At 40.1% G+C, this 17121-nt stretch overlaps 2 protein-coding genes across 6 annotated transcripts in view; one reads left to right on the top strand and one right to left on the bottom strand.

Moving 5' to 3' along the window:
* The window catches only part of LOC310737790 (adenylate cyclase type 8), a 38835-nt gene extending 28651 nt beyond the window's left edge, over nucleotides 1–10184 (bottom strand). Inside the window, exons 1-3 of one of the 2 annotated variants that reach the window (XM_083562444.1) lie at nucleotides 8577–10184; nucleotides 7520–8513; nucleotides 5467–6293 (exon numbers count right to left, since the gene is read on the bottom strand). The gene's annotated coding sequence lies outside the window, so the exon portion shown is untranslated. Of the gene's footprint in view, nucleotides 1–5466; nucleotides 6437–7519; nucleotides 8514–8576 lie in introns of those variants that run through there. The other variant, XM_083562445.1, reaches the window with a different exon arrangement.
* efr3bb (EFR3 homolog Bb) overlaps nucleotides 3919–17121 on the top strand; it is a 44427-nt gene continuing 31224 nt past the window's right edge. The window contains exons 1-2 of one of the 4 annotated variants that reach the window (XM_083562482.1): nucleotides 3919–4239; nucleotides 4726–4864. In XM_083562482.1, the coding sequence (XP_083418608.1) occupies nucleotides 4858–4864 (7 nt within the window). In that variant the 5' untranslated portion in view covers nucleotides 3919–4239; nucleotides 4726–4857. Of the gene's footprint in view, nucleotides 4588–4725; nucleotides 4865–10216; nucleotides 10539–17121 lie in introns of those variants that run through there. The other 3 variants (XM_083562484.1, XM_083562483.1, XM_083562485.1) reach the window with 3 other exon arrangements.

The raw sequence follows: 17121 nt of genomic DNA, 5'->3' as shown, positions 1-17121 counted from the left end.
TGACTGTTGTATGTGTGTGTGTGTGTGTGTGTGTGTGTGTGTGTGTGTGTGTGTGTGTGTGTGTGTGTGTGTATATGTGTGTATATGTGTGTATATTTATATACAGCATATGAGTCTAAGAAGAGGGTGAAGAAAAAGATTTGCTAATTTGCTGCATTAAGCTGAGCCTCAAGTCTAATTAACTACAAGCTGGATAAAGTGATTAGGATTTGGGGACTTGCTATGATGCTACACGTCGCTGCTGGGAAATTAAACACACCCAAATATTTGAGCCTTTCTACATTCTAAAAACAAACAAATAATAATAAAAAATATTAATTTATATGTTTTGAAGCTTTATTTTTCTTATATTTATTTCAAGAGAGAGGACAAAGTATTTTACTCTCTACATACACTATATGGAAAAAAGTATTGTGTAGGATGATTTTACAGGGTGCCTGTGGATGACTTCTTCTTTCGGCTGCTCCGTTAGGGCTCGTCACAGGGGATCATCAATGGTCTTCCACCCTACATCAGCCTCTTTCAAATTAACCACCTGCATGCCTTTGGATGTGGTAGCATAACATTTTTCCTTCACTTGAACTAAAAGACCCAAAACTAGTCCAGCATGACAGTGCCTGTGTGCACAAAGCCAGCTCCATGAAGATATGCTTTACATGGTTTGGAGTGGAAAATCTTCTGCTATAGAGCTCCAAAGCTATTGAAAAATATTTGATGAAAGTGAATGCTGACTGCACCTCAGGCCTTCTCACGTCACCTACATCAGTACCTGACTTTTAACACACTTGTGGGTGATTGAGCACAAATCTCCCAAAAAAATCTAGTGGAACATCTTTCCAGAAGAGTGGAGGTTACTATGAGCAAATGGAGATTAAATGGGAAATGGGATGTTCAAGAGTTAGATATGAATCAGGTGTTGACAAACCTTTGTCCATATAGTGAATTAACAGTTCAGGTTATATAATATGATATAATACTGCCATCATGTGGGAACTTGTAAGTCTACCAGTCAGTATTACAGGATATGGTCAGAAGAACAATTAAGGCATTTTTATGAATGAAAACGCAGTGCAATTACACGATAAACATGATAGACAAATTCAAGAACATGTGTGCAGTCACTAAAAGAATTAAACGCTATTGTAAAACAAGCTCTTATAAGCATCGTCCTCAGAAAGGAGGTCCAAGAACTACCTCTGCTGCAGAGGATAAGTTTATGAACAGGTGCTAAACATTGCTAGAGCTGAGCACCTGAGCAAACTCATGGAAAACATCCAAAACAATCCTGGGTTTCTTTTTAGTACAATGGCTAAATTAACAACAAATCAGGTATCTGAAAAAACTATTCTATCACAGTTTAGTAGTGAGGACTTTATGGATTTCTTCACTGAAAAAATGTTAAGTATTAGAAACACATTTGTGGAAGTCCAACCTCTGACAGCATCTCGTGATCCAGTCTCACCTAAAGCTCCACAATTACAATTACACTGCTTTACAAGTATAGGAAAGGAAGAGCTGTATGATGTTATGCCAAATCATCGACATGTCTGTTAGATCCCATTCCAACTAAACTACTGAAATATGTGTTACATACAGCTGGTGAGCATCTTCTGAATATTATTAACTCCTCACTATCTTTAGGTCACATCCCTAAATCCCTCAAGTTAGCAGTTTTTTAGGCCCCTCATTAAGAAACCTAATTTGGATCCAAACACACTATCAAAGTACAGCCCCATTTCAAACCTTCCGTTTATGTCAAAGATTTTTGAAAAGATTGTGTCTGCCCAGTTATGTTTCTTCTTACAAGAAAACAATATATTTTTAATAAGAGTTTTAGTAAGGTTTCACGCCCTGTCATAGCACAGAGTTAAAATCAAAAAATGACCTGTTTTTAGCTTCAGACCAAGGCTACATCTCTCTGTTGGTTTTGCTGCATTTGGCATTATAGATCATTACTTTCTCCTGGATCGCTTACAGATTTGCATCTGCATTCAGGGACAGGCATTAAGCTGGTTTAAATTCTACAATGTTAAATATGGGGTGCCACAAGGTTCAGTCCTAGGACCCCTTCTTTTCACAGTATACATGCTATAATGGATGCTAGAACATGCTAGAAGGATGTTCTGTAACTACTAGTTCAACAGTAAAAGACCTGGGAATTGTCTTAGACAGAAACTTGACTTTTAAAAATCACATCACCCATATTACAAAAACAGTCTTCTTCCACCTTAGGAATATTGCTAAGAAACATGTCTATATCTGATGCAGAGAAGCTCATCCATGCGTTCATGACCTCCAGACTGGACGATTGTATTGCATTACTTTGTGGTTGTCCTTCATCATTAATAAACAAGCTACAGTTTGTCCGGAATGCAGCAGCCAGAGTTCTCACAAGGTCGAGAAAATATGACCATGTGACCCCAATCTTTTCATCCCTACACTGACTCCCTGTTAAATTTCGAATCAACCAGAAACTACTGCTACTTACTTACAAAACACTAAATAGTTTGGCTCCCATGTATCTATCCAGACTTCTAACACGCTACAATCCGTCACGCTGTTTAAGATCTTAAAACTCTGGACTTCTAGTATTTCCTAGAATAGCAAAGTCCACTAAAGGTGGTAGAACATCCTCATATTTAGCTCCCAGTCTTCCTGACAGTGTTCAGGGCTCAGACACACTCTCCCAGTTTAAGCACAAATTAAAGACGTATCTTTTTAGAGAGTCCTACACATAACAAACATCACATCATAACCTTGTGCTCCAGAACATCTGATCACATGCACATCATCAACTTGTGCTTGTTAAGATCATGAACAGCAGCTACGCTAATTCCTCTCCACTACTTTTATTTCTCTACCCATCCCGAGGCATCCCGAGGTTGCACCAGCTCAGTTGTGTCCCACCTCATTAAAATTATGGACCTTCAAAGAAGTAGATGTCGACCCCGCAAAGATCATGAACCATGTAGAGATGTACCAGTGCCATTTGGATCCCACTTCATGTAGCGTTTGGACATTGGACCTCTTCAAATTTTTAAAGGCTCTGGCATGGAGAAGATGGTGTTGGATTTTTGATGATCTCAAATGTTGAGCTATTTTATGAGTTGCTTAGTAACTCCCGGTTCCACAACACCAACTGACTGTATTAGACTGTAGAAAGGACATTACTCATGTTAGTTCTCACTCTCTGGTGTTTTGTATTGTTTTTAAGATTTATAATCACACCCTTGATATCGCCCAACTGAGGATGGGTTCCCCTTTTGAGTCCGGTTCCTCTCAAGGTTTCTTCCTCATTCTTCTAAGGGAGTTTTTTCTTGCCACAGTCACCCCAGGCTGCTCATCAGGAATAAATACACATCGTTCACCTAAATTCTGTAAAGCTGCTTCGAGACAATGTCGATTGTGAAAAGCGCAATAGAAATAAACTTGAACTTGAACTTATTGGGACCATCATTTGTTTTCCAACAGGACAATGTTTCTGGATTATAGTAAAGCTATTTGTCCAAGAAGGAGAGTGATATATTAGATGGTGTGACCTCCACAATCATCTAAATCCAATTCAAACGGTTTGGGATCGGTGAGTGAAGGAAAAGCAGCCAACAAGTACTAAGATAAGATATACCTTTATTCGTCCCACAGTGGGGAAATTTCTTACTCACCACTTATGGGAACTGTTCAAGATTGTTGGAAAACAATTTTAGGTGACTACCTCATGAGGCTGACTGAGGGAAAACCAAGAGTATGGAAAGTTATCATCAAGACAGAAACTATAGAAACTATAAAGAATTGGAAATAAAAACATATTCTGGGTTATTGAACACGTTTTTGTCGACGACATAATTCCATATGTGTTCTTTCGTAGTTTTGATGCCTTCAGGATTTATAGACGATGTTGAAAATAATAAACATAAGGTGTAAACAAAGTTTTGACTATGAAAAAGTATGAAAAATATGTATGGTATCAAAAAAGTATGAGAACAATGGCTCTTCCATGTTGTGTTATTCGTTTAAAAAACCGGGCTAAATGTGATCATTGGTGAATAAAAGATGATTGTTGGTGTCATTTTAGATTTATTTCCCTAATATATAAAAAGAATTAAAAAGTCAGAGAGATAAAAATAGCTTTATAAGAGTCGCCGTGTCCATGCTGAGGAGGAGTCCGGGAGAAAAGTCATGTAAAGCGGCGGAGTGGGCTGAGGTCTTGGGGTTCGGCTGGATAACTTAATTTTTTTTAACGTTAGTCAATAATACTGGTGATATATATTTATTTTTTTCTTGTGACATTATATCAAACGATAGATAAGTTGGATTGGGAATTTCATTAACTTTTATACATATATTTTGCATTAATCCAAAAAACACAATTCTAACCAGGCTAGTCATACTAGGCTAACAACCTGAATACCAGTTATATAAAATATGTATCATTTTATTAATGTATTATTTATTTAATTTTTAGCTTTAAAAAAAGCCCCAGCTGAATAAATAGTTAAATCGCATGGCTAACTATGTAGCATGCTAACCCATGGATCAGCACCCAGCATCGCCTCCTGGTTTGCTGAGCTAGCGAACTAACAAATTATTGTAAATTAACTCTTAATATTTGGTAAAAAATTATAACATGTCCCGTTTGCAGTGCGAGAACAACGATTAGATATTATGACTTGAATACAGCGTGGAAAATATATGTTTTAGTATCTTTTTTTGTGTTTATAACCGTAGGCCTGGATGTCATCCTGCGACTTTCCTGCTGTGAATGAACCGAAGGAAAGCGCACGAACGGCGGGGAGAGGGTCTTACAACAGGCCGCGTGTGCGGTAGTCCAAATCAGGGAACGGTGCTGGAGAAGGAACAATGGCAGGTAGGTTTCACCTTTTATAAGTGTTTATTTCACTTTGTAAGGTCTTGTTTGGATTTTCACAAAGTTTTGGTTTAAAAAAAAAAGACCGAGATTTGGGAAATGTTTATGGTGGTGTAGTTGAGCTTTTCCTGTGGTTTTACTGTGAAATAAATCACAAACTTATTTGACTTTACTCTTTGCACATATTGAGCCAATTACTTGTCTAAACCAGTCTTTGGGATATTTTTAGTGTTTCAGAGCTTTTTATTTTTGGATTTTATCTGTCCAAGGACTGGACACATTAGGTCCAAGTCTACAACATTCATACACAACTTGTTTTCAAGTCTTTGTGATCAGAATCCATCCATCCAGCTAAAGCCCAAAACTTCGTCCTGGTTCTAATGTCGGTGGATCCAGAGTTGATCCCGGGAACACTGGGATTAAGTGGGAATACACACCCTGAATGGAACACTGATCTATTACACGATAACACACATATTCACACACTCTTTTATGCATAGTTGCCTATTTAAAGTGTCCATTACAAGCAGAGGAATGTTTTTGGGAAATCGGATAAAACCAGACAACCCAGAGGAAACCCAGGAGAACTCACAGGCACACACCGTGTTTCCAATGCGAGTAAACTTGGTGCTCTTGGTGCTCCTTGCAGCGTTGAGAACTTGATTTTGTCGTACCCTGGTACATTTGTTTGTTTTATGTCATCAGGAGCGTGCATTGATAATTGGATAACTCTCGTCTACGTGTTTCACGTGGCGTATTTCATCAAAAGTCCAGAAGAAAGTGACTTTTGCGCCTGTGTCCAAGTCTTGGTCAATATTCTCTAGTAGTATGTATTAGCAATAAAATATGGTCTGTAGGATTTTCGTGTTGTGGAAACTAACAATGCCATCGGTGCATGTTACTTCATTTCTGGAGCTAGTGTGGACTTCTTCACTTCATGTTCCTTCATGGCGTGTGTTGCCTTCAGCTAGTATAACGCAGTTCAGTTGGATTGGATTGAAAGTTTTTGGCTGCTTGTGTTTGTTTGCACTGTAAATCGCTGACCAATATGGTCCATCACATTAGGTGACATGCTTTTAGATCATTAACCGTTCCTTTCCTTCTCCATAAATGTTTCTTTTGGTCTTTCTGGTGAAAGTTCCTCTTTGTTTCATCTGTGGTCTTTCTGTACATCTGATTTTTTTCTGAAAGAAAGTGTTTTTTGTGCTTTCGCGCTTGTGCCCCAGATAAGATGGTCGCCAGAGTCATCTTATAGTAATATGTATTGTTTAAAGAATGTTCACGTGTCTAGGCAATAATGCCATCCGTGCAGGTAGTTCACTTTCCGAACAAGTGTGAATTTGAATACGAGTTACGTTCATCTCCTACAGGGACTCCCAAGTTTGGTATCTCGGTATGCTTTGTGGTCCTCATGACAGCTTTCAAATATCTTTAAAAAGACAGAGAATTTGTTGAGAACAACTGTAGTGTGAGCAAGTCGATGAACCCAGACCTTAAGGTGCATTTGCATAGGAATAGTACAACGTTCAGGACGTTATATACAGCGTAAAAGATGCTGTGGTCTTCTCTGGCAAGGGAACACACCAAAATCCATTAAAAAAACAACTGCCCGTGACCAGATCGCATGGGACTAAAATCACAGAGGAGCTCTATTAATTATTATATATCGCCCCAATTCTTCATGTAAAATGAATCTTATGTGAATGAAGACTTTTTAGTAGAGGTTGACCGATAGTGGATTTTACTGATACAAATAATTTTTAATAAGACGCATTTAAACTGAAACAAAAAGGAACCCTGCAAATACATACAGTTAATTCCCAAATAAATGAAAAGAAAAAAGAAGGCATTTTACTTAAACAGCACAGGGGTTCACCTCTAGAGGCCACTCTCGTACTGTATAACGCAACCCGGAAAAACTATTGCCAACAGTTCCAGCCGCTAAATTTAGTCCAGTGCTTGCAAATCCCGCTGCATACAGCTGTGTGGTTTGTGGTGAAATCGAGGGAAATACTGGTGAATTTGTCTGTGCACAATAAAGTTGCAGAATCGAAGATTTTCCACAAAGGAATTTATTCACCTTTAACTAGCCTCCTCGTTCTCTTTATTTTGCAGGATTTCCTGTGACCTGAAAATAGTTTACAAAAGAAAATCCACCACTTCAGTTTGACTTTGGTGATTGGCGATCGCACGTTAATGGCAAGTGTAAATGCAACCGTAGCCTCATTTGCATATTTGGTGGACTTGTGTACCACTGTCGAGACTGGGCACCGAAGCCACAATATTACCACAATATTTATCTATTTAAAGTTACATTTTAATATTGTGAAGCGATAGCGGCAGTTCCAGTTATCCCTTTCAAGCCCTCCTTTTTTTTTTTTTCCCCTCGCTCTTGAAGTTAATGATCCAAAAGTAAATGCACCCTGTTACCAAGAAACCGAGAAGCTCCAGCAGTTCTAGAGACTTGTGTTGTAAAATGTATTTTTGTTCTTGGTCCTTGGCAAAGAGCTGACACTGGCGACTTTGTTAGTTAAGTGTAGAAGCGGGGAATGTATTTCGTAAAAAAAAGTGGCGAGAAAAGAAGGCTGAAAACATTGTCCAATGTAAAATAACTAATAAATAAAAGAAAAAAAGAATAAAAATAGCATAACTTACCCAAGACTGTTTCTCGCTCAATCTGTGCTTTCTGAACCTAGAAAAGTTCATTTTCTTTTGGGGTTTTTTCAGCATTGCAACCCTCAGTGTGAGGTGTTTTTTTTTTTTTTTTTTTTTTTTTTTTTTAATCCTCTCTCTCTCTCTCTCTCTCTCTCTCTCTCTCTCTCTCTCTCTCTCTCTCTCTCTCCCCCCCCCCCTAATTAACAAACATCTCACTGATACAATGCCATTCACTGTGCCACCTCTCACATTGTCTGCTTTGGCAGTGTAGGGAAAGAAAAAGGGAAAGAAGCTGTCTGAGAACTCAAGCAAAGTTTAAAGCTCCCGTGTGAAATACAAGCTCTGGAGGCTTCTCAGGAAAACTGCTCTTTCTCGAAGGCTAAAAAGTTTCCTGCTCCATGAAAAGTGTTAGGACGGTGTTGATTTAAAACCCGGGCTGTGCTTGTGGACCGATTCTCGGATTATCTCTGGAACGTTCGAGTGCGATCGTTGGCGTGTGGATTTTTCTTCCAGTAAAGACATTTTGCAGGTGTTTAAACCCGTTTCGGTCGTGATCGAGAGCCTGGATGTTGTCGTGCTCCTGAGTTAAAGAGTTAAAAAGTCAGGATGCTTGCGACAACGCCCGCTCTCGAGTCCCACACCACACACAGGCTGGCACTGGATTGCCAGAGCTGGTTGGATCATCGCCAGGCACGTGGTAAGAGCCTGCTTTATCTGCCTCGTCACTTCGTTCTCACACACGTTTGTCTTAATATCCTTAATACCCGTGTGACTACTTTCTATTCAGTTAGGTTGGTCAGAACTATACCTACACTTAAATCTAAACCTGACTGCACCTCAGGAATGAAAAACATTTTGTAATTAATTAATTAATTTCATTATTTTCTTTAACAAAAAAAATATTTTTTGGTTAATTTGTTGAACAAAAAAAACCCTGGAACATTTCATTCTATGTTTGGTCTCCAAAAAGATATAGGAAACTCAAGATTTTCCACTGTAGCCCATTAGAATGATCTTTATCACCAAGTGTCATGGTTTGCTGGTGCTATAAAAAAACGTAAAAAAATTTTTTTGATATAAAAAAAACAATAATGAATAAAGATAGACATTACTATACAGTTTGTATAGTGAGGCAGTGCATTTGTTTCTGAATATGTCCCATATGCAGGGTTGCAATATAGTGATTCTTGTTAATTTAACACAAGAAATTAAGTGTCTTCATGAACAGCAGATCTTCAAAAAAAAATTTTACGCTTTCACATATCTACATATGGCTGGAAAAGTCAGGTGTTCCAATACTTTCGTCCATATAGTATATACATATAAATATACATATACACACTTGCTATGAGCGTCTGAAATCTGGAACCTGTAGACATGACAAGATGCTGCTAGTTATTTTCCTAGTTGATGTTCTTCAGATTTCTTTACTTCGTTTGTTCTTGAGGTGTTTTGTCTTCGGCACTGGTGATTAAACTGGCAAATGGAAAGCATTAAAAGTCTTTAGCTGCTTTCCAGTAACGCTTGGATCAATGTTGGTATGCACTGTAAAGCACCGACCAATAGAATTTGAAGAAATTGAGGCCATATCACCCTATAATTTTCCACTTTAACTTTCATACTGTGTATTCATTTATTTATTTTTTAACAATCAAATGATCAGTGAATACAAGAGAACCAGTTTGATGCAGTGGTGCCTATACATGCAATATGATGAGGTGGCACACTTTGGATCATTAACCGTTTCTTTCCTTCTCCATAATTGTTCCGGTATTTCTAAGATTTCCGCTATAGTTCATGTGCGATCTTCCAGTACTTTTGATGATCTTCCTTTGGTCGCACAGTGTCATCTGTTTTCCGGACGATTCTCCGCGTCAAATCGGCTTTGGAGCTCGTCGGTGAGAATGGGGAACTCCACACGAGAAAAAACTGACCTGACAAAAACAAACGATGACTGAGCAAATTAGGAACACAGACACTTGTTGCAACTAAACAGGCATGATTTAAAAAAAAAAAAGCTACACGGATCCGTTAGTAAAAAGCACTTTATATATTTACGGTTTAGCTCATCCGGTTTCTCTGTTTGGATGCTGAATACAGAATACTGCCACCTACTGGTTTGAGACTGTCACGTTTGCTCACGCAAGTGCAGAACGTACGCGCCCGGTTTAGCTCCTGCATAACATCCGCGTTCATTTGCAGCACAATTGGACGATGCCGATGAATTAAAAGATGACAAATATCGGCTCGATAAATCGTTAACGGGAACAGATTTAAAATCGCACGCTCAAAGCCATTTATCTAATTACTTGGAAGTGAAATAATAAAGGGATTAAGGGATTTAAAAAAATAAATAAAATCCTGAAATTAAATGGTGAAAGTCTGAACTCGACGTTCCAATATTTTTATTTATTTTTTACTTCATGATATTCTGTTAGGGATTTTTATTAAAAAAACAACTTGTATGCTTGTGCATGCACACGACCAGCTGTGTCTGTAAAATGGGAATGTTTGCGGATGTGTGTGTGTGTGTGTGTGTGTGTGAGCGCGAGCAGAGGGAAACCCACAGAGAGACCGAGGTTGAGGATTTGATGCATAATAAAACGATGCTTCCTGTGAGAGAAAAGGTTTAGCTTGGAAAGTAGGAGGAGCCTAACATACAGCCCTGCCTCTTTTTTTTTCCTCCTCCCGAGAGCTGATTGGATACGGGGAGTGTGTGCGGAGTGTATAATCAGCGTTTTTTTTTTTTTTTCTTTTTTTTTTTCCCCCGGCATAGTCAGGGGAAAGCCAAGGTCATCATGCATCGCTCATCATTTCCCCACTGCACATCTATCTGAGCGTGTGGGGCCTTTTTTTTTCGTTATTTTTTTTCTTTCTTTTTTTTTGTGACTGTGTTGACGGAAGAGGGTTCTGTGTGTGTGTGTGTGTGTGTGTGTGTGTGTCGCTGTGGCTGCATCAAGAGAAGCTGCAGGCTAGGACGAGGAACGAGCATCTTTACGTTCTGCTCTGTCCATGTACGGTAAGTGTGCACCTGTGTGTGTGTGTGTGTGTGTGTGTGTGTGTGATCAAAATCATATCTACATGCACAAGGTCGTCTCTCGGCCACACACTTTTTTTTTTTTTTTTTTTTTTTTTTTTCCCCTTTTGTGTCCTTCACACACCGACAGCTTGACAGCACGAGGAAGCTGCAGTGTGCTTGTGATGATGACGATGATGCTCATGATGATGCATCCAGAATTTCAGATCAGGTTTCTCAGAGACGACGGTCTATTTACCTTCTCCGGCTCCACTGTAAAACCACGCCGAGGAACTTTGGCTCTGGCTGATGCGATTGGTCACGCTTCACGCTGACGTACAGCGGCGCATCGATTTATCCCGAGCCTCGTTTTTTTTCAGCGCTTTACCTGACTCGGCAGGACGCGAGTAGTCCGGCGTCACGATACGCCACGGGTTCGAACACGGACGAGTCGTGACGATGCGTAACTCGTTATCAGAAGGAGCGGATGGGTGTCACGACTGAGACGTTCTCTTCTAATCGCCTTTCTCTCAGTGCAGCATCTGTTCCAATGTGTAAGGAATTATAAAAAGACGTTAATACAAATGTGTTGTATATCATTGGTAAATGTAGCTGCATTTTATCCATTTGAAGAAATGTTATTGTTTAATTCATTCAAATCTAAATAGACGCGTTATTTATTATATAGGAGGGGGTGCACAAAATTCACGGTTCGGTTCATAACTCGGTTTTTAAGTCATGGTTCTGATCAATTTCGGTACGGTTAGGTGTGTATATATATGTGTGTATGTGTAATAGAATTACATCAAATAAAATTGCAATAACTTATTATATTGATTTAAATTAAGTACATGTGCATATTGCTAGACAGTGACACTGCGCTACTCGATCCATACTGGAAACACGATTTTGTTCTGCACGTGTGCAAAATCGTTGACTTCCTGTCATTGCCAACGTTCTTATGACTGTCTAATCACCATTTCCACAAGCTTCACCATCTCCACATCATCCAACCTTCTCTCTCTCTCTCTCTCTCTCTCTCTCTCTCTCTCTCTCTCTCTCTCTCTCTCTCATTTTCCTCGTTCATCAGCTGCTCAAAATACTCCCTCCACCTTCTCAACACTCTCCTCACTAGTCAAAACATTTCCATCTCCATCCTTTACTGCTCTAACTTGCAGCACATCCTTCCCAGCTCGGTCCCTCTGCCTGGCCAATCGCTACAAATCCTTTTCTCTTTCCCTAGTGTCCAACCTCTCCTAAAGCTCCTCATATGCCTTTTCCTTGGATTTCACCACATCCCTCTTCACCTGCTGCATCTCCTTGTACTCCTGCCTACTTTTCTCATCACTCTGTCTATCCCACTTCTGTTTCTCCAACCTTTTTCTTCTTATGCTCTCCTGACTTCACACCAAGATGTCACACCAAGAACCTTTCTAGCCGTCTCCCTCATCACTCCTGCAGTAGTTCCACAATCATCCGGCACCTCTTCACCACCACTGAGCCCCTGTCTGACCTCTTCCCTGAACCTCACACTACAGTCTTCCTCCTTCAGTTTCCACCATCTTCTTCTTCTTTCAGTCTTCACTCTCTTCTTCTTCTTCTTCTTCTTCTTCTTCTTCTTCACCTCCAAAACCATCCTACCACCATCTGATGGTGTCTAGCTACACTGTCCCCCGCCAACACCTTACAGTCTCCAATCTCCTTCAGGTTGCATCTCCTACATAGAACATAGTCCACCTGTGTGCACCTTCCTCCACTCTTATACGTCACCCTCTGATCCTCCTTCTTTTTAAAATACATGTTCACCACTGCCATTTCCATCCTTTTAGCAAAATCTACCACCATCTGCCCTTCCACATTCCTCTCCTTAAGACCATACCTACCCATCACCTCCTCATCACCTCTGTTCCCTTCACCTACATGCCCATTTAAATCGGCCCCAATCACCAATCATTCATTCCTAGGAACACTCTCCACTATCATAAATCTTTTTTCCTATAACGGCATGACAAAGTTGGTTATTCTTCATTTTTTATTATTAATTGTTTTGTTTGGGTGTATTTGCAGGATAAACCTGCTGCTGCTGGTCTTCACTTTCATGTATTAATAGCAGAAAGTGGGCTCAGGATGCCTCTTAGATAACAGTGCTGAAGGGCACCATGTAATCTCTCTCTCTCTCTCTCTCTCTCTCTCTCTCCTCTGATACGACCCGATCACGCTAATGCATCTGGACTGCAGATCCACCACTTTCAGGGTTTACACCAGGGTGGTCTCGTGTACACGTTATTAAAAGAAACATGTACGTGAGTTCACTCAGATCCGGAAACGCTCCTCACAGAGGGCTCGTTACCGTGACCGCGACTTTTCATGTATTAACATAGTCTCGGTTCGAGTGCGATCCGGAATATGACCGACGTGTTAATGTAGAGCAGCTGGCGAACGAGGTTATTTAACACGAAATAGAAAACGGAAGGAAGACAAGGCTAAAGACTGATTGGGATGACGAGAGCATCTTCCTTTCACCCGCAAAGCGGGTTCATTGGCAGGTCCAAATTCCAGACGATCAATAAATAAATACATAAACGGACAAAATTTGCATGTGAATAAACCTAGATCATGATTACGGCACTAAAGAGTCAATAACAATCCATCATTAGATTAGCGTACTCTTCAGGCTAATTGCGCAGTTCTACAGAGAAACGCTGATCCGTAAGAATGTTTTTGGCGGTTTGCCTTAGAGCAGTTCACTTAATTCAATTGAAGTGTGAAGGAACCTCCTGATTACGGAGCTCTTTTCTGCATCCTCTCCATCACCTGTTCATTTCCTGTACGAAGTTCTTGACGCTGTTCCTCAACTCAATGGTGCACGTGTACTTCGGGGAACGTCGAGCCGTGAATGTTTTACAGATTTAGAGCCAAAAACGGAGAGATGCAGCTTCTGGGGCTTAGAACGTAACCCCCGCGAGTTTCGGGGGACCACTGTATACCGGTGCACTCTTCTTTTTTTTGCCTAGGAATATAGTAGATTTTTTGCATTGTGTGCTCGTGATCTCAACTCCAGCTCGCCGGCATTTCAGGCGAAACGCTAAAATCAGCAGTGGATCCGATTGATTTGAATTTAAAACCATGCAGGGTAATAAAACCCGCCTGGGTGATTTGATTTTATTGGCACACCTCTGCAGGAGTTATTAGTCACAAAGAGAAAAACTTAATCAGTGTCGTATTTAATTTTTCCCCCCCTTTCTCTCTCAGCAGGTTTTACAGAAATCAGTTTCTGCCCTGTAAGCAAAACGGAATCGTGTCCCAAGACGTGCCAGGATTTATACTTTAGTGTTTGGGAGATTAAAAAAAAGCATTCGGGCAGAACAGGATGCTGTTAGAGAACGTCTGTAGCGATCAGTCATAGAGCACAAAGACTTAAAAGTGGTAAGGATGTACGTGATGCGGGCACGTGATGCGATCATATCATCAAGTCGCATAGAGCGTGATGACGAAACGGTCCGTGACCTGTTATGGGGAAAAAAAGAAAAAAAAAAAAAGGTCCATGCATGTACATTAGGTTTGTGCACCTCCATAACTGAGGTCGCTTGGATTCACATCTCGATGCATAGCCAATGTTACAATTTAAGATGCATAGGAAGCAGCTACCGATACGATCAATTTACTTAAGTGCCTTCTGACTTCAAACGCATGGCCCTTTCACAAACACGCCTTTGTAGTTCAAACAAAAAAGATGAAATAAAACCAGACGTTTTTTTTCTGTTGTGTGAGCAGGAAGTTACAGCTCTACCTCTGCCATGTTAATCTGTATTCTATGTGACTCTCAGGACACACCTCCATGTTGTGATACGTTATATTCACGTCATATATTGCTGAGAAAACACGCTCAGAAACTGCTTAGCGACGAGAAGTCGATCTACATATCAAATATTGGTCACAAATTATCGGCCACTTTCTAAATAATAAAAGGCATCTAGCGTAGTGACGGCAGAATAAACAGTGCATCTCTCTCTCTCTCTCTCTCTCTCTCTCTCTCTCTCTCTCTCTCTCTCTCTCTCTCTCTCTCTCTCTCTCTCTCGCTACAACTCCCACACAGACTGTTCTTTCTCACCATTCTCATGGTATTATCGCCAGATCGTATTTAAAGTCATGGTGCATTGTTTATAACTTTTAATTTCATTCCCTACGTATAAATAATGATGATTTTTTTTTCTCCCCTTTCCTACAGAGAGACATTTTTAAAACTGTGCATCGCGATACAAATGCCACCATGTATTTTGAAATCGACGCATCACACCGTTACGTTTACGCCGACGCACCGATGCGATTCTGTGAATCTTACCATCCCTATCGTACACACGGTCTGTCTAAATCTGATAAGCGCCCAGCGCAGCCAGATAATCCACCTGGAACCAAAAACAGATATGAAAAATAACCTCTGCTAGCAGTCATTTATTCTCCAGTGAAGTGGATGAAATGTCCCTTAGTTATTAATAGAGGTCGCGGTACTGATAGTCGATCGCTGTAACTATCGGCTTCCGGCAAAAATCCATACTAATAGTTTTTCCGGCTTCTGGGCTGCAGTAATTACGAGAGCGCCCTCTAGAGCCGAATTACTGACACCATGTGCTGTTTGTTTTTAAATGCGAGAGTGCGCGCTGCGCAGAGAGCGCTTTGTTATATTTATTATTGATAATTGATTAATCAAGTATCAGGAATTTATTTATTTTTTGGGTAATAAAGTTCAGTACTATTTTACATGTAGTTTTGTTTGTTTGTTTGTTTGTTTTTTATTCAGTATACATGTTAAAGCTATCGATTATCGGCACGTACGATCCAACCTAACTTGTTAATATCCACTATCGGTGGACGATTACGATCTCATTTGTATAAATAAGATAAATATAGTTTACTCTGGATAAGAGCGTCTGCCAAATGCCAAACATTTTGAATTGAATCGCCGTTCTTTCTGGGGGCGGAGCTTTGTTGCATTTTTTTGATCATGAGTAGTTCTCATGACCATAACGTGCATGTAGGCCTTACGTTGGATATGGCAAATTTAACTCAAGCGTATGCCTGCTGAAGTAACCAGATCCTTGCTATTGTTGCTAAAGTATTTGCACCCTGTCTATAACTGTAGAGTTCCTCAGAAATTAACAAGCGTTCTTTTCCTTTTTTTTTTTTTCCTTTTTTCCTTTCTTGTGAAATACGCGCTTTTATAAAAGTAACTAGTTCTAGAGATGATCTGTTTATTACAAGGTTGTATAATGAGTGCTGCGTTATTCGAGCGGTTACTGTACTGTACTAAACAGCGCTAATATTACCAATCTGTGAAATTCTACCTCCTCTATCCTTCTCTATTTCGTCTGTTTGCTTTTTCTCAGATCATCTTGTTTTTTTTTCCCCCTTCTGCAGGTGGTTTGGTGTAGCACAACACCCATAGATACACAGCAATCATGAATCTGGGCACATATAAGACTGTGCCCAGCATCTATCTATCTCTCACTGAGGGAGGAAAATAAAACCCATGGTTTGATTGACGGCGGTTTCAGTGCCCTGCACGCCGTTGACTATAGAATAATGAAACGAATGCCGACATTTCCATGTGTGTCGCACAACCTAATAATCAGGTCATGATGTAAAGAGTCACTGACCCCAGTCCTCTATTTATAGACGACCTCTTTACTCTCTCAGCTCGAAATGATGTAATGTCTGATCTGAGTCCGATTTGTGGTTCAGTTTTTCTCCTATGTTACATATGGTACAGTTAACATCACTTACACCTTTTCATCTGTCCATCTATTTATACACTACGCCATACGTTTTTACACCCACTCACCAGCTCCTCTATCTATCCATTCTTACGTTTATTCATCCTCTCACTTGTTGGTCTGTTTATCTACCCATTTACTCATCCATCTGACCATCCACCCATACATTTGTCCATCATCTCACTTGATTATCCATCCATCCACTCACTCTCGCATACATGTATCCATCTTCTTTTTTCTATGTCCATCTATTTATCCATCCAAAAATGTATTCTTTCAGCCACTCACTCAGCCATTCATTCATCTCTCCACTCTTTCATTCATTTATCCATTCACTCACTGATTGTCCATTTACCCATGTATCTATCCACTCACTCATACAATTTTCCATCCTCTCATAATCCACCCATTCATCCATCTACTCATCCCTATATCCTTTCACTCTGTACTGCATATAGTTAATCATATTTATCTACAGAAACAGAAATCCACCCCGCCTTTCAGTTATTGACATATCCCTCAGTTTAGTAAATTTTCTGAATTCTGGTGTGACTTGCTCTGTGAGTGTGTTTGGTTTATTTGGTTCCTCGTCATGATCCAATCCCACTCTGGTCTTTTTTTGCGGCTGGCCGTCACTGGAGTCTGACGGCGGTGCTTAAGTTGTTTGGTTTTTATCAGCCTGGAAGGGCATCGCTTTCTGAGCTCTAACTAGGGCAACAGTGTAGCCAAAAGAGGGCTTGAAGTTGGAAAAAGAGTCAGTTGCTATCTATAGCTGTTTACTCTAGCTTTTTCCATCGTTCTGAACTCCTGCACAG

Source organism: Silurus aristotelis (genome assembly GCF_946808225.1).
Source record: "Silurus aristotelis genome assembly, chromosome: 15".
Lineage (NCBI taxonomy): Eukaryota > Metazoa > Chordata > Actinopteri > Siluriformes > Siluridae > Silurus > Silurus aristotelis.
Note: the sequence above shows the minus strand (reverse complement) of the source record. Positions and strands in the feature narration are given on the sequence as shown.